This window comes from Excalfactoria chinensis, chromosome 21 (assembly GCF_039878825.1).
Source record: "Excalfactoria chinensis isolate bCotChi1 chromosome 21, bCotChi1.hap2, whole genome shotgun sequence".
NCBI lineage: Eukaryota > Metazoa > Chordata > Aves > Galliformes > Phasianidae > Excalfactoria > Excalfactoria chinensis.
In genome coordinates, this window is record NC_092845.1 from 1,287,019 (window position 1) to 1,313,157 (window position 26,139).

Sequence of the window (26,139 nt, forward strand, 5' to 3'; positions counted from 1 at the left end):
CTGCAGCTTGTCTTGGTCCTTTGGTTTCAGTTTGGCTTTGTGCACCAAAGTGTACGAGTGGCTCTGCAAGAATGGCATGTGTTATTGGAAGGGCTTACTTGTGCTTAGCTGAGTCTTCAGCAGAGGGTTTTCGGACTCCTTTACCAACCTGCCATGCTAATTCATAGCTTGAGTAAGAGCAATTTATGATGTGTGGCTTCAGTGAGTCACCTGATATGAGGCAGCTGTCAACCACATTGACTTGAACGCGTTCCAAAAACGCTGTGCAAAACATTGGGAAATAAACCTTACTGATGTTATCCAGAGCGAGGGCACCTCCTTAGATTGCACGGCTGGGGCTCAGCCATGTAAGCAGTGCTGCTGTTGCTTGTGAAACCGTTAGAAACCTGTGGGAAAAGCAGTGCTTCAGCTCTGGGCTGCCTCCTGCTGTGGCTGCGCTGCAGCCAGTGGTTCCTCCAGAGGTGCCCTCCAGGCTGCAGAGGAGCTGATTGATGACCATTGCTGTGACCACCAAGTTGTTCTTTTTTCGGCTCTGTTGGTCTTGTGTTGCTACTAAGTATTAAGAAGCGAGTTAATACTAAGTATTAAGAAGTTTTCTGGCTCTGCTGCTGGGTGGAAAGCCTTGTGGGACACTGTTTTGGCTTTGGATAGTGTTTGTGTTTGCAATGGGCTCCTTTGTCCTTGGGCTCTGGGTGCCTGTGCCTGGGTATCAGCATTCCCTTGCCCCTTGTTGGCAGATTGTAAGCCAAGTGTCTACACAGTTCAGTGCAGTGTCTTGTTGACAGCAGTGCTTTTGGAGTAGTTGGTGGTTATATGAAGTGAGCAACTTCGGGTTTTCTTCTGTCTCCAATGCAGTGTAAACTTTTGGGACCAAGTGTCTCCTTTTCTCACTGCTTGATAACAATTGCTCAGTTGTGTTGCTACTTTGTAGAACCTGTGGGCCAAAGAGAAGAGTGGGATGTTTGTGTGCTTTGGGTGTTTACAAACTTGCAGATGGTGCGAGTCATCTGAGGGGAGGTGGAGGTGGAGGATGGCGACTCAAGGTGAATGAATGACACACGGTGAGCACTCCAGTTGGAACACAGCTTGCTCCAGGTGTGACACAGCTGCTAGGAAGGTCTCTGCACAGGTGAACTGGAAAAGGAACTTGGGTGATATGAGAGCAAGGAAGAAGGTAAAGAGCATAAATATATCCTCGTTCATTTATCTGTGTGTGCTGTTCGTGGATGTTACCATTTATCAGTTAGTTCCCCGGTTCTGTGCTGTGATGTGCCTAGAAGTGCTCTGAGGAGCGATGCCAAGTGCAGTGGTTTGGAAGTCGGGCTGACTGACACCTCTGGCAACCAGCTCAAGATCAGCAGGAGCAGATACAAGATACTCGGTTGCTGTTCAAGCTGATAGTGCCAGAGAAATATTTAGCACATAGGTGACACTTTTAATCTTTAAAGCACTTCATAAACATTGGCTAATCCCACTGCACAGTTCTTGGTTGGCAACCTGTCTGTCTTCATTGAGGAAAACAAGGCTGGAGGACTGTGTGAAGCAGCAACACAACTTGGGCTTGATTTTTGTCTGGGGGTGTGTAACTCAGGCTATTGGATGCATTGCAGCATATCCCTGGATGCAAATCTTTTCTCCTTTCGGCACTGCCCTGCAAGCAGGGGTGTGCTGTGGTCCTCCTTCAGGGTGCAGGGCAGACAGGGTGTGAGAGTTAAACAGAGACCATTGTGGTAACAGCACAGGAGTGATGGAAGCAGCCTAAGAATTGCAAGATCAGCTTAACTCTACAGATTTTCTTCTTTAGAGTTTGAGGAGTGTGGCAATGAAGAAAAGCAAACTGTTGAAGACAGCTCAACCCCAGAAAATGCAATTTGAAAGGCAGGAGCCATCTGTATCCGAGTGGCTGCTGCTGGCTGATGGAGCAGTGCAGAGCTCCATAGGCCCTCAGTGTGAGCATGAGTGACCAACATGATGATAACTTCAGACGTCAGCAGTTTGTTTTTTAGGAGGCAGTTGGCTGCCAGCTTTTGAGTAACTTCTGAGAAGACGCCCAGTGTAACAGTGCACTTGTTTGTTGGCACGGCCACAAGTCAGCCTTTGAATCACTAGCTCTGTGATGGATGCCTGCTGGTGCCTATGGAGTCAGACTGCCCACACTTCCCTTCCTCCTCAGCCCTGGAAGGTTTCTGGTTGTCCAGGGCTGCAAGCCTAACTGCAGGAGAGATTGCATGAGAGTCAAGCTGAGACTTCATCTTAGTAAGGATTACAGCCAAAGTTCCTGTAAGCTCTTGCTCTGTGCAGCTGTGATACAGAAATTCATGTAGGTTGGAATTTAGTCTTTCAGCACGCTGCCTTGCGCACCTGTGATGCACTTTAGATCCACACCTGATAAAAAGCAAATTAGAAGTGTAATTAGAAGTCATTGGAGAAGTGCTTTGAAACCACTAACATAGTTTTAGACAATGTGTCCTTCGTTTCATGGCTGTGGAAAGCAGTTTCTCGGAGTCCTCACTGTAAGCAATGCAGGGGATGGGTGGCAGTGCCTGCTGTCAGTGTTGTCTGCACCACTGCTTCATTGGCTTCAGCTTTCAAATTGCCAACCTGCAAGATGTAATAGCTGTGTGAAAGTGTTACTGCTTTGATTAACCTTATTTAGAAGATACTGATTTCCTTCTTTGTCACCTGTCTTGCCCTCCTTCCTTATCCTTACACCATTGTTTCACTTCCCATCTCCTTCTGAAGGCATCAGGTTTGCTGTGATGTGTGGTGTCAAAACTGCTTCTGTTTCAAAGCACTTGAGTAGCCAGGGCTGTGTTTTACAAAGGTTTAATGCTGAGCACTTGTTGTAAGTGGAAACAGCTTGAACTTCAAAATATACTTTCTTGGATTCAGTGTAAGGGTTTGATTCTTGTCTTAGGAATAAGGATAAATCTGGGACCATGTTGTCAAGAATGGTTACTTTTAAGGTCTGAAGATGGGTGTTAATTTCTTTCCTGTAAATGAAACTCTTTAAGCTCTTTGCTGAAGGTGATGACCTCCAGTAATAGGAACTAGGTGGCAGTGGATGATTTGCTGGTGGTCCTTGTAAGGTGGCCCTACTATATCCCATGTGGGGCTGTGTAGTAGCCACAGGGAAAGCAATTCAACAGGGTGGCTTGAAAGGCACTTACTGCAGTGATAAATATTTCATACAGGCAGTGGTCCATACCAGTATTTGTCTAAGCTGATGAGCCTTGTCCTTTACTTTTCCAGAGTGCCTCAGATTATCCTGGGAACTTACTGTTGCATGGCGAGAGCTGTGCTTGCACAGCTGTTCTGTGCAAGGAGCCCAGCTGCCAGGGCTGGCCCCACAGTGCCCCATCCCTGCAGTCGTGGTGTCTGGGCCCATCTCTGCCTGTTGAGCTGCCCTATGTGTCACCCAGCTGCTCTGGTGGCTGAATGTGGGGCTGCTGAGCTGCTTCTTACTGTGCCTACTTAATGATTTATCTTCAGTTGGGTTTCTTTGGCTCTAATGTATTAAATTTTCCATAGATAGCAGAGCTCTAGGCTTAAAAACTTGGGGTGGGAAAGCTACTTACTGCTTCAGAGAGCTCCTAAATCCCTCAGCTTTTTATTGTATTCATCTTGCCAATTTTGGGTTATCTTCATTTCCTCCTCCCCCTAAATGAGATAGAAGGAAATATGCTGGAGAAGTGCCTCATCCTGACAGGCTGAATGGTTCTGGAGGCCAGCTCACAGATAACTTCGTTAAAGCAGTAGCCCAGGGGAAATTTGCTGGGGGGTAGCTTTGAGTGACAGCATACTGCATGGCTTACTCTAAGGCTGGTGGCTTTCTCCTGCATTAATGGAAACCTGAGGAGTTCCAGATGTTGTAAGCCATGGGAATGTTCCTGTAGCTTGTAAAGCTGCTGAGTCACAGCCTCCTTCTTGGGTGATCTTTGGTGAGGTGCATGAAAACCCAGGCTGAGGCCTGGGCTGAGCTGCTGAGCAGTACCCCCGGGTCCTTTGGGCCTCACTAAAGAAAAGCAAGCAGTGCAATGTTCTGCTTTTGGTGCTGGGCAAGCAGCAGAGCAGCAGGGTGGGATTACAGTCAGTTACACCTTGAGGAGCAGCAGTGTGAATGGTAGCCGTGTGCTTGCTGCATGCAGACCTCCTGATTGCATTGGGATGCTTGTTTTGGAGAGGGATGGAGGTGGTGGTGTGAGGCAGATGGAGTTTCATCTTGCTCCAAATATTTTGGCTTAAATCTTAAAGCTTCATAAATCGGACAGCATTTCTCAATAAACCTGTTTGTTTCTTCCCCCCCCCCACCCCCCTCATTTGCTTGTTGGTTAAAAGAAGAGTAAATCTGGCTCTTAATGCTTTCTTTTCCCGAGTCTCTTGAGGCAAAATGCTGTTGTCCAATTTTGATTTCCTACAAGGAGAAAAATTGGACTTCTGCTGCTGAACAGCTTTGCTCAGCGTCTTGCTCTCATGAGAAGAGCAAACCTGTACCTGGGGCAGGTGAGTGCTTGTGGTGTCTGCTCCAGCCTGGAGTCTGCCTACAGCGGGTGAGCTGGCCCTGAGGCAGACACCAATGCCAGCAGGGAGAGAAGGGAGATGTGAGATGATGCTGGTGGGGACAGCAAGGTGAGCTGCCTCACTGGGGCCACAACTCCATCTTCTGAGAGTGCCCCGACTGCTGTGCTGCAGGCTAATGAGGGAGGGGATGCGCTGCCTCTCCTGTTGAAACTGGGGTGCTGTGTAGGAAGGAACGTAAGATTTGTATCATCAAAGACCGAAAGCAAGAGGGAACATGATTTTGTAGCCTAGTGATGAGGGAACTCCCCTGGGAGGGGAGAGGCATCAGTTTCCATCTGTGCTCCAGGGACTGTTTATGTATTTTGCGTTGAGAATTGTTGGATAAAGCACATTCAGAGCTGCTGTCTTACTGAGAAGCCAAGTTTCTGAGGGATAATTTGGGAGTGAGGTTGGATAGCTAACTGTATTTCACTGCCACGGTGGTTGCTGCACTCAGTGCATCTGCTTCACCTATTGTTCTTAGGGCAGGATGGGACTCTGCTTATTTACAGGGGGTTCACAAGCAGTTGAGTTACTATAGCTTAGTGTATTATTCCACTATTTACCAGCCTTCTGCAAGGAAAATATGTGTTAGTTTGGCTTCCTTCAGGTGGTTGAGGTAGCTGGGTGTCAGGCAGCTTTTTCCAGAAGCTGAGCTGGTTATTGGGAGCCACGAGCTGACAGAGGACCCACTTGTGTTTTGATCTCAGCATTGAGAAGCTTCAGTTCTAGCTCAGTTCTTAGGTATCTAAATTGCTTAATGAAAGAGTACTATGAAAAACTAACAAGTTAGGAAGCATGGCTTCCAGTAAAGCTTCAACCACAAGAGGTTTAGCAGAACCTTGGGGGTGGGGGAGAATCCTATTGTGTGTTTACTAGTAAAGAAACCAAAATGCGAGGCACAGCTCCCGAGACAGAACAGCTTTTTGTTCTTTCAGGTCTGTAAAAGGTAGAAGAAGGGAAACCAGGTGAGCGCTCAGTGAGTTGCACAGAACCAACTGCTTGCTATCAGGAGCAGAAGCTCCATGGGCGTAGGTGCCTAAAACAAGCCTAGTCCTGCAACATTTTGTTTAGATAAAAGATAGAGCATTCAGTGGTAACCTGCAGTTATTTAAAAGTTCTCAGTAATGTAATGAGCCTTTTCTGTTTGGTTGGTGAGGGTATACTCAGTGATTTGTTATCCTCATGGAAGTAGGATATATTGCAGCAGGAGAAGGTCCATAGGCTGATGGTGACTGTTGGTTGCATTGCTGCCTCGTATAGGGCTCCTGACTGCTTGGCCTGCAGGCTGCTGTGGCCCTTACTTGTCATAGCAATGTGGTTCTGATCCAGTTTGTTCTCTGCAGATACTGGAGAACTGGGCACTGTATCCATACCACTGTATCCATGGCACTGGACAGGGAAGCAGTTCTGTTGTGTTTTTGTCTGTGCAGGGAGTGATGTTTTAATAGCAAATACAATTCACCAATAAGGCTATCAGCTCATGCAAAAGAGGAAGGGTCTGAGCTTTATATAACCAAATCTGTTCGCTCAAAGGCTTTTCTGAAACAAATTTTGCGACTGTGCTAGAGGCTAATTACAGCAATATATATGCTGGCATTCTGTAGGGAATCAGAGTATCTTTGGATCTATCCATATGCTCCTCGCTGCATTGCTTTTCAACAGACCTGAAGGCAGTTGAGGGCTTTGAGAAGGGTGTGTGTGGCACAGGAGGGGTTCCAGCTCACCTCCCATCTGGGTGAGATCAGTGCCTGACTTCCAGACTGCCTGCAGGAGGACAGTGCAGAGAGCATGGCCTATGTGAGGCAGCAAGCTGCTTCTCTGCCATCCCATACAGCACATAAAATGGCAAAGGATCATCAAATCAAACTGGAATGGTGAACTTAAAAGCTCTTTGTATAACCCCCTTTGCATAAACCCCTGTGTTAATTAGCAGTTTGTTTAGATAGCTGCCGAATAAACTCTAATCTGTTAACTGTATAGCTGCAGTTCTTGAGTATAGCTTTGGGAGCCTAGGAAAGCATGCGTGTAATGCAGTGTTTACACTGTTTTCAACTCAGGCTTACGTTGTTTCTTTTTCTTCTTGGGTAAATGGAGCACTTCAGTTAGCTCTGAGGTGGGCAACTTCTAATGCTTCAGGGAGCGTGTGGATTTACCACCATGATACACATAACTTCAGATACAGCGAGAATGGGGTAGAACTGAAAAAACCTGCCTCAAATGTTATCCACTTGGAGCCTCATTGGAGAGGAAGTGGCTGTATTGTGCAAGCTTCCCACATCTGGGGGGTTTGAATCTTGCTTTGTGCTTTCTCTGACTCTTACCTGGTTGTTTTGTACTGCAGCTGATAAAAGTAATTGGTGCTGTTCATCCTCCTTTCTGCACACCTCTGCACTGATGTACAGCTGAAGCAGGGATGAGTAATGCTTTTTAAAGAAATGCTACCCTAACCTTTCTGCTGGATGCGTAGATTGAACATTTTAATCTCTAGATTTTCCATTGCATTGGAATGACTGTACATTCCTATCAAGTGATTCATTCGATTAACATAACTTTCCTACAAACCAGAATATCTCTTCAGGCCCTCCGATGGGATCCTGAGTGCAAATGCAGGTACCTTGAAGTCAGCTGTGTGCTTTCCGTGGCTGCACACAGACAGGTTGGAGTGTGAAGCTGTATTCCTCACTGAGTGTGCTGAGTTCCCCCACATTCCATTGAAGTGACGTGGGAAAAGTTGTTTCTTTCTTCTTCCCCATAGGGACTCAGCAGAACTGTTTACCCTCCGCTCGCCAGCTTCGCTTGGACAGGGAAAGCCACACAGTGAGAGGGGTGAAGGGGGATGGACGGCCAGAGCCTGAGACCAGGGGCTGTGGTGCCGGATCCCCATCCAGTCAGGGCTGCCTCCACCACACTCCTGGTTGCTCTGCTTCCATGGCAGCTGTCAGTGCTCGGGTTGGGTTTGTGTGGGCTGTCTTCATCCCTAGGTTGTTAGGTGTGCTGTGCGTGTGGATCGGTAGTCCTGCTGGTGGGAAGGACTGACTTCACAAGGTGCACGTGCTGGCCTTTAACCGGTTGTGGCTCTCTCAGATGTCACTGTTACTTAATCTTGAAGGCTCTACCATATTTCATAAGCGGGGAAAAGTTCTCGCTTCCCCTGGGGCGGCTGTTGCATTTAAGGAATGTTTGATGGATACTGGAATAGAAACTCCATTTTCCTTTTGTACCTGATTTATAGAGATTCATGCCGATGTGGCTGAAGATCATTTCTGGAAAGGCAAGTTCTCTCCAGAAAGCTCTCCCACTCAGCACAAACCTCTGTGCCTGTGCCAGCTCTGCTCACCTCTTCCTTCTCTTGGACTCTCTAGCAGGGCTGTGCCTGGCAAGCAGGGGCTGTTCCTGTGCTCACTGTGCTGCCTGATGGGGAGGTCGGAGCCTTTCTGCACCCACAGGAAATTCTGTAAGATGCCTTTCATGCAGGGGCAGCAACATAGGTGTTTTTGTTGACAGATTTGGAAGTGGTTAGCTTATGCTAATGGATCTGGTTTGTGCTCTGCAGGCGAAGCTGAGTGAAACTAGCTGTGTGCATGGGCTGCACTTGCGTTCTGCAGCAGTAGGGTTGTGTAACTTTGCTTGGGAAAAGGGTCCTTTGGTTTTTTTAAGGCTGCAGCTGAATCCCATTTGCTTTGGGTGGAGACTTGTCATACTTCTAGCCCTTCTCACAGTGAGAGTGACCCGCTGAAAGTGACACTTCTAAATGTTGAGCCTCCAAAAGAAAACCAAATGTGTTTGACTTGGTCATGGTGGAGAAGCTGTATTTCTGCTCTTTAACTTGGTGTGCTCTTCTGCTCACAAGTTAGACACCTGGGAGGGGAAAAACCCAGTGTGGAAAGCAATCTTCCTGCTGTGTGCTGCAGGAGCAGCAGTCCTGACCTGAAGCAAGGCTCTGTGTCCAGTGCAAGCATGCACCAGTGAGGCTGCTAACAGCACGTTGGCTCCTGTGTGTTTGGGAATATAGCAAAACAAGGTTAAAAGATAACATTTAAGCACACGCGGTGTTGTTCTCTTTCTGGTGGCTGACGTCTTCCTGCACTGCTGCAGGGCTGAGCGGTGCTGGGGCTGAACTGACATAAGCAGAGGGTCTATTTTAGCACAATTATCTGATCTTAGCTGGTTGGGATTTTGATACTTGGTTTTAAATTTACTTGGACGTGTCTAAAGGGTCAGAGATTAGACTGTGTGGAAATACATTTGTTGGGATTTGTGAGGGTGGAGGTTAGAAGGGGAGGACTGGGGGCAGGGAGGAACAACGTGCTGCCTCAAAGGCTTCTTCAACAGCCTGCGTGTTTCTCGTGATCTCCTTCTCTTCCCAGGAGGGGAGATTACAGCTGAAATACAAACTCTCTGGGTTATCAGACTTTGAGCACTGAGGCTGCTTTGGTGTTACCAGCCTTGCAGTTGGTAAATAAGCTTTTTTAAAATATATCTATATCTGCATTTGAATAGAAAATAGCGGTCGGCCTTGCAAGATAGTGGCTCTGTTTTCTTGCTGGTATGGTTTAAATTGATAGAAATCTCATTTATCTGCTTCTGGTAATGTATGTCCCTGGAGAGCAAGGTCATCACGAATGATACAAATGAATGAATAGAGGAGATCGGAAATGTGATCTGAAATTCCTGCAGGCTCGCTCATCTTGCACCCTCCGTGTGTCAAGGGAGACTGTATTTACGTCACTGTGCCTTACATAAGGATCTATAATGTGATAGCTGCTGAGGTTGTGTGGGTCTTAGGAGGCTCTTGTTTAATTGGTTCAGTATGTGCTCAGCAGAGAGCTACATAGCACTTCTGTATGACTTTGCAGCTGCACGGAAAGATTTTGTATTATGGAACCTTTATGCAGCTCCTTTTTTTTCCTCTTTAATATCATAATTTCTCTGATGTTGCAGCTGTTTCAGACTCCTTGGGCTTTTAGTGCATGCTAGAAATGCAAAACAGTGGAAGAGCTCAGTTAACTTGTAAATTAGCTACCCATGGCCAAGCAGTCAATATTTGGATAAAAGCTTGATATCAAAGGAACGTACTGTTTGGATTGCAACACTTCTTCCATGCTTTCTTGTATGGCTGCCATAAACCTGCCTTGCTGAGGATCATTAAATTGCTTGTTAAATCAGCTTCCTACCTTCTCTGATTGTGCACTTCAGAAGCAACGCTGCATTTTGTAATTGCATTAGCCAGAGTATATGTCACTAAATAAACAGGAACAAAGTAAGGTGTGAAGTCAAAAGTTGAAGGTCCTATGCTTGCTTATGAGTGGGGAGGTGTCTTGTTTTTTGCTTTCCTTTCTTTTTTCTTTTGCAATTGAGTTAAATCTTTCCAGGTTGATTAGAGTGATGGAAATGTGTGGTGGAAGCAAGTGCCCCATTCAATGCCAGTTACAGTTCTGAGAATGATCAAAGGAGGAGATTTGGGGAAAGGGATCCCTCGGAATGATCCAGATTGCTGCTCCAACCAGGCAGTGCTGGCAAGTAGTGTGTGCTTAATTACTTGCAGGCTGTGTGGCACATGCAGTGCTCAGGTTACCTGAGCAACTGGGTGCTGCTCGGTCTCCAATAAGCAATGAGCTGTGCGTGCTATGCTTTGTGGCTGTGTCCTAATAGCAGCCAGCAAGGACCAAGTGAGCTTGTGTCTGCTCTGTGGGCAGCACTGTGCCTGACATTTATGTGGTGGTCTTGTGATGGTCCAGGTTTAGAAAGCAAGCAGCTTGTTTTCCTGGATGTGCCATTCGATACCCGTACAGTGTGAGCTCCTCGCTGAAATCCCTGCTCAGCATACAGTGCGAATGGGACAAGTGCTGAGCTGACTGCTGAGCTTCCCAGATCCCCAGCATGCATGCAGAATAAGCCTGAGTGCTTCACCTGAAACCCATCGCTGTCCCAAAACCTGTGCGATGATCTCCAGTCTCCATGTACAGCATCATATGTGCAAAAAAGAAGTGGCACGCTCAGACCTCCTCCAGCATTTGCTTTGCTTTGCTTTGCTCTGTCCTCTCGAAGACGCCCATAGGGTAACTTTACCTGAGTGGCACTGCAGCAGTAGCAGGGAGCCCTCTGTGTGGGCACAAGCTTTGTGCCAGCTGCTTAGGGAGAGGTAGTGTTTTTCTCTGGGATTTCACAGTGATGTGGGCTATTGAAGTACACTGTGAGAGGGACAAACAGGGCGTGCTCTGTTTGATGGGCTCTGCTTGCACAAGGCAGAGGGACAGACTGAGATCTTTATGAGAATGAGGCAGTGGTCATGGTGATCTGTTCCATATATAGTGCTTCTCTGTGCTGCCATTTAAGACAAAAAAATATATATATTTTAAGGAAAATCAAATGCTGACTTGGCAGCCTATCTGTCTAATCTTTGCTAAATGCAGATGTGCATCTTGGAACAATTTACTCCTGGTTGTGTTTAGGGCTACCAGAGCGACTGTTTATTCCCACATATGGAGCATGGTTTCAGAAGGTAATTTAAACAAATGGAGTGCCACTTCCAATTTTTCAGGCTTCCAGCCTGGGAGCCAAAGCTGTTTGCCTGGCTCCAGCTCGCCCACCCTGGCTGTGTCAGCTCCTACATGGGCTGCCAAGCTTGCAGAGAGCCCTCTGTGGTCCCCCTCCTATTTCCATATGGAAAAGCCCCTTGGCCCAGAGGTGCCTGGGCACTGCTCTGGGTCCAGGCATTGGTGTGGGTGAGGGCAGGCAGAGCAGTGCTGTACCCACATGCTGAGTGGGGTGAATGCATGGGGACAGCCCGGTCCTGTGCATGTACTGCACTAACTGCCTGTGTGTTTCTGGAGCTAGATGTTGTGCAAGCTTCTGACTATGCCTTCCGTGTCTTTATCGTGGTTTAAGTTTGTTTTGAAACAGGACTTCAGCTCGGTATTAGTAGTATTAACAAATGTTATCTCATGCAAGGGTTTGTTCTACAGTCAGTTCTGGTGCATTTGGTCAGTATTGGATACTGTCATACGAAATATTGTCTCCTGGTGGGGCACGTTAGGAAGGCTGAGATGTTAACAGAAAATATACAGTATCTGGGTTGCATGTGGATGGCAAGACTTTGTGGGCAATCCGTATACCTCTGGGTTTTGTGGCTGTTGGACTCCACAGAGCTCTTAAAGGAAGTCATATGAAGTAAACCTGCCTGCACGATTCCTTTGTATTAGACTAAGAATTTGATAATTTACAAGTATTTGACTGGGAGAGGTTGGTAGCTTCTCATCCTAATGCTGAATTGGAGAGGATGAGAGGTAACCAAATTTCCAGTGTAATGAAATCAGCCAGCCCCATTCTTTGTTTCCTGGTGGAGCTGATGGGGAGAGCCCTCCAATGAGCAGCAGAACACAGCAATGCTGCGTGGAGCAAAGCAGCTTTGGGAAAGGGGCTTGGGCACGGTCTGCTTTCTTGTTTGCACACTGAGTGGGGAGGGAGCCTCAAGGAGCGGACACGGAGGAGCTGGGGTCTGAAGTGCTGTTCAAACATTTGCAATGATTCAGTCCTTCTTCTCTACTATTGCACTGCTCAGCAATTCCCTGAGTTGTAACTCCCTGCCCATCTGTGCCTTACATGGACTAGAAAGCTCAAGTACTGAAAACTCAGCCTTGCGAGGTCGTGTGCTTCAGGCTTGTTTTAAGACCCCCCCAAACGGTTCTGTAGTTTGGCTTTATTTGTTTGGTTTTTGTTTTCTTGCAGTTTCTGCAGGCATAAAAGAGGCTTTGTCCACTGCTGGGCCCAGAATTTCACACATACAAGGGGAGGCATTGAGCAAATTCCAGGCTGCGGCTTTGCTTCCACGTGCCCCCGCTGCATTTACCTGTATTTAGTGCCTGTCTCTGACTCAGTGTTTACTCTTCAGTATTTAAACATTCCCTAGAAATTAAATCTTTTAAGAACATTATTCTTCACACCAAGTGCTTGCAGAAGCCCAGTTGTGCAATGCCTACGCTCATGTATTGGCTGCTGTCTTACTCCCTCAGAATATGATTTACGGTGGCAAAGCAGAAGCTACGACTAGGAGAGTTTCGGTACTACGATTCTGAAGGCTCCTTTCAAAATAGCAGCGTCTCCTGCTCTAAAAATACACTATTATCCCTTGTTTTAATTTATTTTCTTAAGAATGTTGGTTGGTTGTCAGGCCTGCGAGGACTATTACTGATAAGGGAAATCAGATTCTGTTGTTGGAAATGACTGGTGTGCTTCTCTAGTGTTGTAAGGTGGAAGGTGACTCTATAAGGCGTCCTGTGCAGCTATTGCTGTGAAAGGATCTTCTGCCAAGCTTGCATTGTTATGAAATAAATGTAAATTTTAGGCTAATCACTGTGTTTCTACAGGAAAAAAACCTCCTTGAAGCTTGTAGGCGGGGAGGCTGTGTTCCAAAGGCTACAAGGAACAGGTACTTGGTGCTTTCTGCCACCACCAGCAACATCCAGTGGAAATATCTGCCAAGCTTTCCTTGTCCCCAACAGGCTGTTAGTTTGTTCTCGGCGAGAGTGAGGAAATTTCTCACTGAAGTATTCCCCCTCTCACTGGTTACTGCAGAAAAATGTGTTTATTTAAAGCCAAACTTTATGGTGGAACGTAAGCTGTCAACCTTTTAGCTGTTATAACCTCCCCTGAGTGCAGGGGGCTGAAAGCAGCTGTGGGCTCTTGTCACCCAACAGAGAGCACAGAGGAGACCTGGGGATGTGGTTGGCTGCAGGCATCAGCCGAGCTGAGCCCTGGGAGCTGATATCCTGACGTGGGGAGTCTTTGCAAGGTGCTGTATGATGTGAGAAAGCCATGTGTGAGTCAGGCTGCCTTTGGCTCAGGTGCTTCATCAGTCCTTAAAGATCAGCAGTAGGTGTTTGGGATGATTTGGGTGGGAAGAGGATGAGTGGTCTGGAGAAAATGCTGAGAGGTAAAGACTGGCTCATGGGTGACGGACTGCTTGGCATTCACAATGCTGCTTATCCCTGGTTGCTGTGCCTTCTGCAGAGCAGGCATCTTCTTGAGGCTGGTGGGAACTGGCTCAGCGATGACATTAGCGCTCAGGATTCAGCAGTTCTGGCTCTCCCCCTGGCTATTGCCAACATTTTTCGCATAGAAAAGGACTGCTCCCAAAAGGAGCATTTATATGGGTGGGAGAAGCTGCCTGAATTAAAGCCACTATTGAGTGGGTTGGCTGCTGCTGGGAGCAGATGAATCCTGGTGGCTCGCACAGCGCCTTGCAGAGCGGGGGGTTTTCATCATAAACGCTGAGGGCAGTGCACGTGTGTACTGAAAACATCATTGTTCTGGGCCTGGCATCTCGGGATGTGCTGATAGAGGGCGGGTTTGATGCTAAGCAGTAAGAAAGTGCGGTTTACATTTTGTGATGGGGCCACTGCTTATTTGTTCCCATAGAAACTGCCAGCTAATCACAGCAAACTACATCAAGGCTGCTGCTGGAAATGCGGTCTCTAAAAATTTCTGAATACATCATCTAGATATCTGGCATGTGCTCTGCTTCATCCGGCACTTTCCTGTCATATCTCAGTCCTTCCCTGCTAAGTGCACTCGAGATCCAGTGACAGCAATGCATTGGGCATCCTTAATCACGAATGCAATAGTATCACTTTCTGATTGCCGTCCTAAACTTACCAGCTGGGGGGAAATGTTTATTTGCTCATAGAGAACAAGGGAAAGATGGAAGCACCTTGCAGGGTCTCCTGCCCTGCTCACAGCCCTGTTCTGTGGCCTCCCAGCTCTGCTCACAGCAGGCTGTCGATTCACGCTTTGTTCATCTGAAATACCTACCTTCTAATGACCACGTGCAAAACCCTAACTAGCTGATGGTTAACAGCTGCGTCGTGACTTGGTTTATTGGGTGTGGTTTCTATGAAACCAGATATATAAGTATTTCAGGTTGTGTAGCAGACTGCATAGGTAGTGATGTAGAGATATTTGTGTTTGGTGGACAGTGATGATTGCCAGTCCCTTGTCATGTCCCTGCTGTGGTCTTGGTGCAGCTGTCCCTTGGCACAGCAGTGAGTTGTGCTGAGGTCCCTGGGAGCAGGTCTATCTGGGGGCTGCAAGGAGTGCTCATAATTAAATGTTTTGCACAAGTTTCTACTGTTCGGCAGTCTTTAAGCTGCAGCATTAATAATGCCATATTTCCCTCTTTCAACTATTGCTATTGGTTTCGTTTGAATATCCAAGTAGATTCACTTCATTGTTATGAAAAAGGAGGAAAAACCCCAATGTAACACTTGCAGGCTTAGTCTATCACTGTGTGCACAAGGAGAGACAAGGCACCAGTGCTTCATATCTCCTACAAATCCACTGCTGCATCCCTTCAGGTCATGCACTGGTACCTGTGCAGAGGCACATCCTGGTGCTGGACCAGTTGCTTTTTCCCCCTGGCAGCTTCTGGCACACTGGGGGCAGAACTTCTCGAGCCACATAGAGAAGCACTCAGCCAAACCAGAACCACTCCTGGTGCGTGTGTTGTCTTTACAAACCAGCTGCTGTGGGGCAGCGTGTATGCTGGGCTGAGGCATGTCCTGCTGGTGATCTCTGGACCCAAGTTGAGATGGTAGCAATGTAAGTGCTGCTTAAAAATACTCACAAACAAGAGTACAGCACATTTCTGAGCATCTCATTCATGCTGTCAACTACATTTCTTTATCTTCCTGCTTTTGCTTTTTAATAAACCAATTCACTTGCATTCACATTGGAGTTACACTTTCAGCTGTGTACCTGGAATGTACCACTTTTCCTTCCCTGCATTTAGGTCGTCAGAGTTAAAGCAAGATGACAAATCCAGGGTACCTTTCAGTAAAACAAGTAAAACCTGCCTGCTCCAATATCCTCCCAGCACTCAGAAGTCAAGGCTTCGTGTTAGAATTGGAGAAGTTCTAAAAGTGTGGAAGGAGATGGCGTGCCCTGTCCTTCTCCAGCGAGTCTCGGCACTGCAGCAAGCATGGCTTAGTTCCCCAGCGGGTGACCGGTGGCTGCTGCTGCCCAGCATTCTTGATGTGGAGCCTGCTGTGACAGATTTCTTCCTGCATGAGCCTACATTTCCAAAACTGTGCTGCTAAGCAACTCCGAGAGCCCAGGGTTGCTCTAATGTAGTGTCAGTGAGTAACAGACTTGTATTATTTCCTCCGGCTCTGCTGACTGCAGGCAGGAGCGTTAGCAATACAAGAAACATGATAATTACAGTGCAGGAGACCTTGGAAGCAGGTCTGGGCTCTGGCTCTGACCCGAGCTGGGTGTGTTGGCTGCAGCAGCTCCCTCACCACTGCTTGGTTCTGGGCGAAGCAGTGCTATGTTTGTTGCAAAGAGAGTTTGCGCTCCTGCTTTTGCAAGATGCTCATTCTTCAATATGATGTATATTAATAAAATTTCACTGTTTGGACCCAGCAACCCCTTCTATTTTTAGCAGTATTGGCTCTTGAGCAGCCACTTCTCATTTTAAAATGGCAAACTCTTAAAGCTGTTACCAATCAAACGTCTGTCGGTCAGTTTCTGCTAAAACAGCCTGGAATGCTGCAGACAAATGGGAGTTAGGTGTTGGGAAACTCAGTCTTGTTTTATTTCAATGTTTATGTTGCAGTGCAACCTTGAGGCTGACCGGCTGCCTGTGCCTTGAGCGCTCCTGGGCTGTCCCAGCATTCAGCATCAGTTGGGATGGGATGATTCTGGCTGTAATTCCTGCAAGTCATGGAGGGCCTGGCTTTTCAGCAGCACCCTTTTTGATGCACTCAGAACCTGTCTAATTCTCCTGATATTGTTCCAGCCTGCTGGATGGTATTGGATGTCGCTGGGGAGGCTTACACACGTCACTGGTACTATAAATGAATTCACTGTAGTCTCCTCCCCTGTGCTGTCTCTGCAATTAAAATAGCAGTAGAGAACCTGGTGCGTCAGTGCCCTCCAAGGCAAGCTGCAGTGCTTTTGGTCTCACCTGGTTGCAGCTGGGCACTTCCTAGCAGTGCTGAGGCCCATCCTGTTCTGAGCTGTGCAGCACTGGCACTTCTTAAGGGCTGTTAGAAGGTGCAAAATGAAGGAGCACCTACTGGACATTTGAGGTTGCTAAAACCTTCACAACAAACGCAGTCTTTTGACTGCACCTCAAGCAGCCTTTAGCTGTGGAGCTGAAGACTGATGCCTTTCTGCTGAGCTCTGCTGGTGCCAGGCAGCTCCGTTACCCAGCATCATCAGCCTTCTCTCCTGCTCCTGCTGGCTCTGTCTCCAGGCAACCTGCCCTCCCGCAGGATCCCCAGCCCATGACGTCCCTGCTGTTCTCCCCCTCCCACCTCTCCCCCTCAGCTTTTTCCATCACTGTTGAGGTGTGGAACTGAATGTGTGCAACTGCTTTTTGTTTCCCTCCTACGTGCAGTTGATGTGCGCTTCTCTCCATGTGTGGGAAACGCAGCAGATAAAAGATGAGAGCATCCTGTGTTGTCATCTGATTTTCCCAGGCCTTTCCTCCCTTCTCCTTGATTTAGGTGAGGTTAGTGCTGTGTCCTGACAGCCAGTGCTGCGCAGATGCGGCCCAGCCGTGCTTATCTGTACTGAGACAGAAGTTTAACTACTTGAATTCCCTCATCAAGGAGTGCTGAAAAAACAGCCTGAATGTAGTGGACTGAAATAAAAGGATGACCTCTATGGAGAGGGGACCAAGATGGGCAAGCTACCTCCCAGAGCTGGGTTCAGCTTCCCTCCATGCAGGGGCCAGGAGGCTGTGCAACAGCAGGCAGCCACGTGGGCCTGCCTGGAGTTGCTGCGTTGCTGTCTGCTTGCTGCAGTGATAGGACTTGAGCACTGTTTGCAGAGCAGCTCGTGCTTACTCAACCAGGATCTGCATTTTCACCTTGCATTTGACAAGTTAACCAGCTTAGATAGATTGCAATGTGCCACCATTAGGTTCTGCGCTAGCTAAACCAAGCTCATTCAAATACTGGTTTTAATTAACAAGTGCAATCTTTGTGCATTAAGTGTTGCGATTGCTTTTAATTTGCGTGGAACCCACAGAGGTAGCTCTGCAGATTGTCAGCAGATCACAAGCTGAAACAGGGCAGGATGCGTGTCTGAGTGCTCCTTCCTTTTGCTCCAGCAAACCCACACTGTACTTGGCGGCCTCAGTAGATCCCACTGTAATTAATGGAGGGCCACTGCTAATGTTATGAGCAAAAGCTGCTTTCCCATTAATCATCTGTTTGATGTGTTTTGCACCTGCAGCGTGGGTTAGATTTGACCAGATAGTGGCCTAATTTGCAACTTAATCTCTGTGAACTGATTAAAGAATGCTCTGGTTTGGGAGATCTCAATTTCCACAGTGGAAAGCTTCTCGTTAGATGAGCTGTGATGAGGCAGAAATGAGCTGTAAGGAAGGCAAGGAAGAGCTGGCCTGGGGACAGCAGGGGTGGGCACAGCACCTTCGTTACCTCCTGCTAACCCTTGCTGCTGTGGGCTTAGGGTTACTAGGTACTGTGGTCCATAGATATCTGCCTTTGTATTCGAGCTGTGAAGTTCAGCTAAGTCATGTTGGCATTAAGGTTTTCAGACCTACCTACCTATGCAACGTGGTGTAATAATCGTGTGAAATGTAGAAGCTGGCTGGTGCAGTTCTTTCTCTTCCCAAGCCTTGCACCTTCAGTTTGAGATGATGTTTTGTGTCACAAACTGAGGCATTTGCAGCTACAGAACTTCTAACTTGCTAAAGAAGTTTCTTCACATACAGAAATGGCTCGTTCATCCAATTAGTGTCTCCGGTTATGTTTCCTTTGTCTCTCTCTGGGATCTTACCATCCATCGTGCTGTTCCGCAGGCCTGGATGCAGTTGGTATGAACACGCTCAGCAGGCAGCAAAGGTAACTTGGAGTCTGTTTCCTGCTGTTACCCAAAGTGATGAAGTAATTAAGAACAGCTCTCCAGAACCGCACTGTTGCTGATCTATGATGCAAGGAAACAATGACAAGTGAAGGAGAATACAATTACTGGAAGCCAGCTCTAGCAAGGCAATCAACCTGGCTTGTTGCTTGCAGAATGTTAGTTCTAACGTAGTGGGGCTGCAGGAGAATACCTGTCATCCCTTTTACTTTTCAGAACAGGGAGAAAATAAAATGTAAGGATTTGCATTAAGGTCACCATTTGGCACTGAAGTTTGTGCTGTGAAGCAACGTGGTTTGGAGGTACAACTCCCATATGCATTTGATAGCTTCCTTTTGAAAAGAGAAGCTGCAATTGCTGGTGTAAATTTGGTGATAAGCTGGAAAGGGAGGAGTTGGTGCTTGGGCTGTCCGTGTGGCTAAAGGCTGGGCTCCTAGAGAGTGTTGTGGATGAGTTTCCTCTAGCTGTGATAATTCAAACAGTGTGTGTAGGCTGTTGTATGTGCACTGAAATGATGAGGTTTCTGTAACAGGATTTAGCTGCTATGCTGTAGATGTGAGCGTTGTTTTTCTGCCTCTGTCATTGAAATTCCAGTCCTGTTCCCCTGGGGATGCTGAAAGGTCATAGCAGAGTACAGCGTTCACACAAGTGGAGTATTAACATTGCAGCAGACCAAGAGGATTTGGGCATATTGACTTTTCTCCAAACACCATCAGTATATTCTTCACCTTGTGCAAGGTATAAGTCACTGCATTGATTCTGAAGAGGGATGTGGATGAGGTGATAACTTCCTTCCTGAGCAAATGCAACTTTGCTAGACACATTTTGGTCCACAGTTTCCTGCTTTCAGTCGCTGCCAATGTTAGCATTTATGCCACCTCCAAAAGCCACCGGTTTTGCTGCAGAATGGCCTAGTTTTATCTGCAGCATTGCTTTCCGTTAGGTTCATTCTGCTGGTTACTTAATTCCGAGCTGTAGGTGCCTCTTGTGCCCACTAGCTTGTCAAGGGGAGTTTTTCTGGTTCGGTGACAAGCATGCTGTTGTCTAGCCATGTAGGATGCTGGAATGAGTTGGCTTTATTCTGACCTCCGCATGTCCTTCTCTAAGCAGTACTTAGCTCCAGTTCCTACCTATCACACCCTGCCTCTTCTTTTTTGCACTTAGCCTGGCCTTCTGCAGCCTATTTATTGGTTAGTCCCAAGACCAGTATGGATGCCACCATTGCATTGGTTGCACTGTGTGATGGAGTGATGGGTGATGGAGGAGCCGAGCTCTATGGACACGCTCATCTAGAGCAGAATTCATCTGTAAATGTTCATGGAGGGTTTTCTAGGAGCAATTTAAAGCAGAAGAGGGACTTCTCAGAACAATTCTAGGAACTGTGTTTTTTTCTAAACGTGCTTTGTTGTTTTATTTTTCTCCCAGCGCAGTCAATTTGTCAGTGCCATCTGTTGGCTCCTGGTACATTGAGGCGATCGATTGCTGACTTATGCTAACACTTACTGGCACTATTATTTTGTAACTGATTAGATCAATGGCATGGTCGTAGTCTGAAAGGAGCGTGGTTTTTCCTGATTTTGAACTTATGCCACTATAGAAACAACTGAGCTGAAATAATGAAGGCGGTTTCTTTATGGAATAGCCATCCAAACAGGAGGCTTTAATCAGTTATAACTAGATAGAAGTCACTGAGTGCTAAGGGATTGATGTTAGCCCTTGACAGTGTCTTTAGCTGTTTCTTTGCTCGGTGCATGGAAGACGAAGGAATGGTCTCTTTTTATGGCTTCTTTCCACTGAACACAGGCTAGTGTTTGCTATCTTTTTTCTCCTCTCTTTGACTCTTTGAGAAGTTTGATGTTCATTCGCAGTGGGTGCTTGGCCTCCCCAGCTGGCTGTATGTGTGACTGTTTTGCAGGGCTCTGGTTAAGCACTTAATTTAGCAGGCTGCTGGGCACAGGCTGTCTCTTCCCAGTGAGGCTAAGGGAGGGCAGCCAGGGCTGGTTGCCATTCCAGTGCCTGTCCTGCAGCCTGCCAATGTGAGCCCAACTGCAGGCAGCGTGGTTGCTCCCTTCCGTGCATGTGCAGTGTTGTGAGCTGTTCGTCATGGCTTAACTTCAGTGCAAGGTGGAATTTACAGGCAGACCCATTTGAGATGTAAGAGAAATTGGTGACACAGAGGCATTCAGCACCCAAGGAATTCAGGTACCTCCAGCTCCGTCCTCCTCTGCCAGCAGGGATTTGTTCTCCTTGTTGGCAGGGGCAGTGGTGATTCAAGGAAGTATGCATGAACATGAGCCACATTAGCTGATAAACAGGATGTCTGGATAACTTTGAATTCCTACAAGTGGGTATTATTTTCTGCACCAAGACTAATGCTTTTGCCCTTGGCACAATCTTTTAGCTCTCTTCCCAACCCAGGGATGGTGATGGGCTAATCAGGTGATGGGCACTCTTGACCTGGATAAGTCCCCAAGCTTCTGTGCTGCTTGGGGCTTTGGGCATAATGAAGTCAGCTCAGGGCTCGTACAGGGAGGCTTTTTCCCTTGGAATTTTGCTAGTTTTCAGGTCTCTATAAGACTGACACGTTTATTTTGTACACACAGCTGCTTTCAAAACCCGTTTCCTTACTGCGGCCTCCTGTTAAGAGCAGGTTGGCTGGCCCTCACCATTCACACATGCCCAGCACAGCTTTAGAATCAGGAAAACATGGAGCAATGTTCAAGCTGGAGCACACCAGGCAATGAGAAGCATGGAGATGCCACAGCCAAAAACCCTCTGTCCCAAAGAGTCCAGCCTTGTGGTCATCAGTATGAAAGCCTCACCTTCTTTTTATGGATTGTTGTTTTTAGGAACTTCACTTTTCTTCCAAGCAACAATTTGTCTCTCAAACTACTGGTGTGTTAGTTGGCTCCGAGAAGAAAGAAAATGCAATGTTTGGAAGTGGAGGGAACATTGTGTTAATTGGTAGCAGCATGCATGCCCCAGAGCTGGCACATATCCTGCTGCCTGTAAGCTTCATTAACTTTTGATAAAAGAACAGTGAATTTTTCAGACTACTTTTTAAAGAGCATTTCATTGTTTAAGGAATTAGATTATGGTTTTCTTCCACTTTTAATTGTAGCTTAACTTGCGCTTTATTTAATGATGTTTAGCCTTGCTCTCTCCTCTCTATGCTTTTATGTGGAGGTCTCAGGGATGAGGGAGTGCACTTAATTGGGGTTGAGTCTCAGTGCTTCAAGAGATTTGTTCCTTTGGCACAAGTGGTGCTACAGAGCATGGTGCCATAAATGTCAGCACTCCCCTCGACTGGAGCAGGAAACTCAACTGCCTGTGCTTCTCCTATGGCTCTGACTGCTGTGAGGTGTGCATGTGGCTGCAGCAGCTGTGGGCCCCGTCATGGCCATGCCTTCAGCCCTGCATCCCACTGCAGGCTCATCCCCAGCAGCCACCCGCCGTGCGTCATTGACACGGATCTGGTTGTTGCCGGCTGAAGCTGCCAACGAGGGCGGTGATTGATGGGAATTGTCTTGTGAGTGATGGGAACACTTGTCTGGGCCTTAGCTGATAGCAGCGACGCCTGGCAGAGGGGAGGGGAAGGGGTGAAACAGCACCTGGCTCCTTCAGACACTGCTTGGCATGAGCTGTCCTCCCCCTCGAGGTGCACTGCAGCCCTCTACCAAGCACAGAGAACTGACCCCAGCAGCATTTCTCCTGGCCCAGTGGGATGGTGACCCCACTGAGTGTGCTGTGTGCTAATGTACGTGGAGTGTGCTGGTGCCTGCTGTGATCCATCAGCTCCAAAACAATGCAATTAGAAGACTGGTAAGAAAGCATTAGCAAAAAGACCAGGAATTCCAAGCAATGCTTTATGGAGAAAATGGTTAAGCACCTGCTTGGGAACTGTTATTATGCAGCTCAAAGGAAGTGTTTGTGCAGTGTAAGGGAGCAGGTATCCAAGCAATGACACAAACCCCACACAGTTCCCCCCCAACCCTGGCTCTCCCTGCATGGTCCCTCTGTTAGGAGCACCCAGGGGATTTCCTACTTGGTGAGGAAGCCCTGAATTTCCTGAAACTGGAGCACGAGGTGCTTTCCCCAGGCTTTTTCAGGAGACTTTTACCTTTCATGTTATCTCTGTGGCTGGAGGCATTTAAATTCAATGAATACGTTTGGAAGAAAGTCCTTTAGAAGCGCCAGGTCTCTTGTCTTACTCACTTATGGGACATACTCAGCTTTACTCAAGGGCCACCCATTTGATGGGGAAGTAGGATCTCTTTAAGAAGGCAATGCCTTCTTGCACCTTCTTACACCAATGGCAGCACTCTGCCCTGTGCTATCAAAGAGAACCAAATGGATTCCATTCTGTTCCACCTGGCCTCGCTGTCTAAGTTATATCCCTTCACACGAACTTGGCCAGAAGTGTCAGCTCAACTCAAATAATTAAGCCAGGAAATGAGATTTCCTTTGAGCAAATATACGGCCGTGAAATAAGTAAGGAGCTTAGGAGTGCTCCAGACCTGTGGATTCTCATTTAAATATTTGTGCCTGGAAATGACTCATGTCTCTGGGTAGACATCTTGCCTTCGCTCTCGCAGGAAGCTTCTCGCCGTTCTTTTAAACATCGTTAGTTTAAGCTTTACAAAAGCTTCTTCATAGGAGGCAGGTCCTTGGGGAGAGGCTCCCAGCCCTTCTCTGACTCTGAAGTTATCCAGTCGATTCTTGAGCACTGTCCTTGAAGCCCGGCACTGTGGATCTCCAGCAGCACAGCTCACAGCCGCACGCTGCTGCATGTCTGCTGGGCCGTGGGGGGATGCTGCCAGCCTGGGACGCGGCAGCAACTTGTCACCCTGTTAATCACCGCCCGTTAGTGCCTGGCAGCAGCGTGCAGGGGCTGCTTGTGCCGCTTCACCTTCTGCCTTGGCTCCAGCCCTGCTGCTGCCAGCTACTCCTGACGCTGAGTGCCAGCCCTGGCTGCTTTACAGCTTCTGTTCTTGCTGTAGTAAGCATGCTCGGTGACTTGGATGTCTGGAATGATTCCTCTGCTCTGAGTTAAGTGTTTCAAGTGAAAAAACCAGCTTGTTGTACATAGTGCCTCCTCAGGGTTCTGCTCACATGCAGGGCAGCTATTCTTCTGGCAAGGGTATTCTCGTAAAATACATAGCTTCATTTTCATTTGCTTCAGATCATTCCCTTAAAGATCCTCAAGATAGTATTGTTCCCCCCTTCCCCCACCAAATAGATCCATGCCTCCTAGAGCATCATTTGGCATCACACTTGGGTTCGGCACCAGAGGAGGAATACCACCAGCACCCAGACCAACTTGCTGCTGGCCATGTCTGCTTTCCTCACTGGGGCTGGCAGGGAGCTCTGCAGAGTGCTCCTGGGCCACCCCTGTGCAGGCAGCAGCAATCCCACAGTGCTCCCATTCCCAATCTGCAGCCTCAGGGCCCTGTGCTTGGCCCTGTGCACTTGGGCTTCCCCTGCTGCCAACACCTGCACTGGGTGTGAAGGTCAGGGCTGTTAGTTCAGAGCTTGGATGCTTTCCAGTCACACGTGGTGCAGTTTCTGTAGGCTGATTCGGTGTCAAGTCCTGCCTTTCACCAGCACTATCTTGTTTGAGGGAGAAAATGGGACTTCTGTATGCTTTTAATCATGACAGACTTCAAAGGTAATTGGTTTTTCAAGATAATCATAGAGTCGTTTGAGTTGGAAGGGACCTATGAAGGCCACTGCAGTGAGTAGAGACATCTACAGCTAGCTCAGGGTGCTATATGTATTGCAAAGGACTGGACTACAGACTGTGTACAGGTGGTGGTCCTGTTGAGGAGGACCAATAGCCTGAACCATTCTCTTTTCAGATTGTTATCTTTTATGTAGTGCCTTTGACAAAATGCTCTTATCCCTGAGGCAGGTGTCTGGTTGCAAGGCAAATAATGCTTTCCTGGTATCTCAGAGCCTCTCATTTCTACAGGTGTTGTCTCCATGCTGTCACAACTGCAAGTTGGTTGGACACTGTCAGTCCCTAAAGCACGACTGCTGTGCTGTGTGCTTGTGCCTGCAGGACCAGGACATTCCTGCTGGTGGAATAAAGGCAGAAAGAGCCTGCAACTGGCCTCTGTGCAAAGCATTTGTCCCCATCCTTAGTGAATGCTGGAGCCTGCTGCAAGCTTGTGTTTACATAACTGGGCTTTGAGTTCCTGTGTCATGTCTTTCCAATTGTGCATCATCAGCACTTGTGCCCGCAGTGCTGCTTTGCATGCCCTTCCTCTGATCTTTACATGATTCTGCAGTCTTCTTGGACAAAAGTTCTGCAAATCACACGCAGCCAGGAGAACTTGTATACAAGTGGGTCTTTTCTCAGGGAAAGTGCAGTCTCTAAGCAGAACAACTTACTGGTGGAAGACAGTCCAGCCCACAAATCTTGAGCTGCAATACCATACTGTAGCTGCTGTCTTGCACTGAGGTTTGTTGGTGGCTGAAGTTTGGTTTGCAAGCAGCAGTGCAAATCCAGTGTTTGCTGCTCACGGGGTGTGCAAGACTTTTTAGCTGCCTGGCATCCCCTCACTGCTATATGTGTCTGTCCCACTACAGTAAGCAAGCCATGGTGTGGATAACACCAGCGCCCATTGCCCTGATGCCTTTCCCTTTCCTTCATTGCCCCTATCTCTGTGTTCAGAGCCCCTGGAGGCTGTGCAGAGCTCCCAGGCTCTCCGAGGTATGGACTACAAAGCACAGTTTTCATCCGGTGTTTAGCACAGCACAGTTTTATGTGCAGTATTTGTTGTTTTTCTTGATGTTCTTTCACATATGTAATTGGGTAAATAACCTCCTTTTTAACTTTTCCCCTTCTGCTAGGTTGCTATAAAGATAATTGATAAGACACAGCTGGATGAAGAGAATCTGAAGAAGATATTTAGAGAAGTTCAGATTATGAAGATGCTCTGCCATCCACATATCATCAGGTTATATCAGGTAGGTGCACTTTGCAGTGAGTTTTCCCTCTCCCTTCACTACAGCTTTACACTGTGTAACAGTGTGTTCCATACGTTTGTCCCTCTCTTCCTCCTAGGTGAAGTGCTGGGAAAGTCCTTTATGTTTTTAAGATCTCAAAGTACATGAGTGAGAAGAGGACAGGCAAAAAGTGTGGCTAACCCTTCTCTTTTCTGGGAGATCACACTTCCGCTGGGGGCTGGCCCTTTGCCATCATTTTATGGCTATTGTCTGCTTTTCAGCTTCCCAGTTGAAGCCGGATGTGGGCTACCCTTCTCAGCTGAAGGGAGAGAGTAATTCTCGTCCTCTAGCAGGACTGAGAGCACGCTGCTTTCCTCTCCCTGCACAATTCCCTGGTGGTTTGTGGACTTGCTGATCTGTTCTGTGCTTTCTTGGAAGGTGATCAATAGCAATGGCACACCTGCTTTTGTCCGATGTTTGCAGACTTTTTTGCTTCTTTGGCATTTTTACTCTGCAAACAGAATTGCCAGAGACAGAACCTACTTGTGCTGCTTTTTATGCACATATTCAGCACGGTCAAACAGAACAGCAGGGAAGGTGCAACAAGGCAGAAGTGAGCAGAGTGATGGGAGCAAGGAAGTAAGAGGGACCGGCACTTTGGTGAAATGCTCAATGCTATTCTGGAAACTGATGGTTTGCTGAAATATTCCCTCTCTGGATCTTTTTGATTCAAGG

General features: G+C 47.5%; 1 protein-coding gene across 4 annotated transcripts in view; it reads left to right on the forward strand.

Moving 5' to 3' along the window:
• Positions 1 to 26,139, forward strand: part of SIK3 (SIK family kinase 3) — a 71,232-nt gene that overhangs the window by 9,496 nt on the left and 35,597 nt on the right. For all 4 annotated transcript variants that reach the window (XM_072354811.1, XM_072354812.1, XM_072354808.1 and 1 more), the window contains exon 2: positions 25,309 to 25,425. In XM_072354811.1, the coding sequence (XP_072210912.1) occupies positions 25,309 to 25,425 (117 nt within the window). The remainder of the gene's footprint in view (positions 1 to 25,308; positions 25,426 to 26,139) is intronic.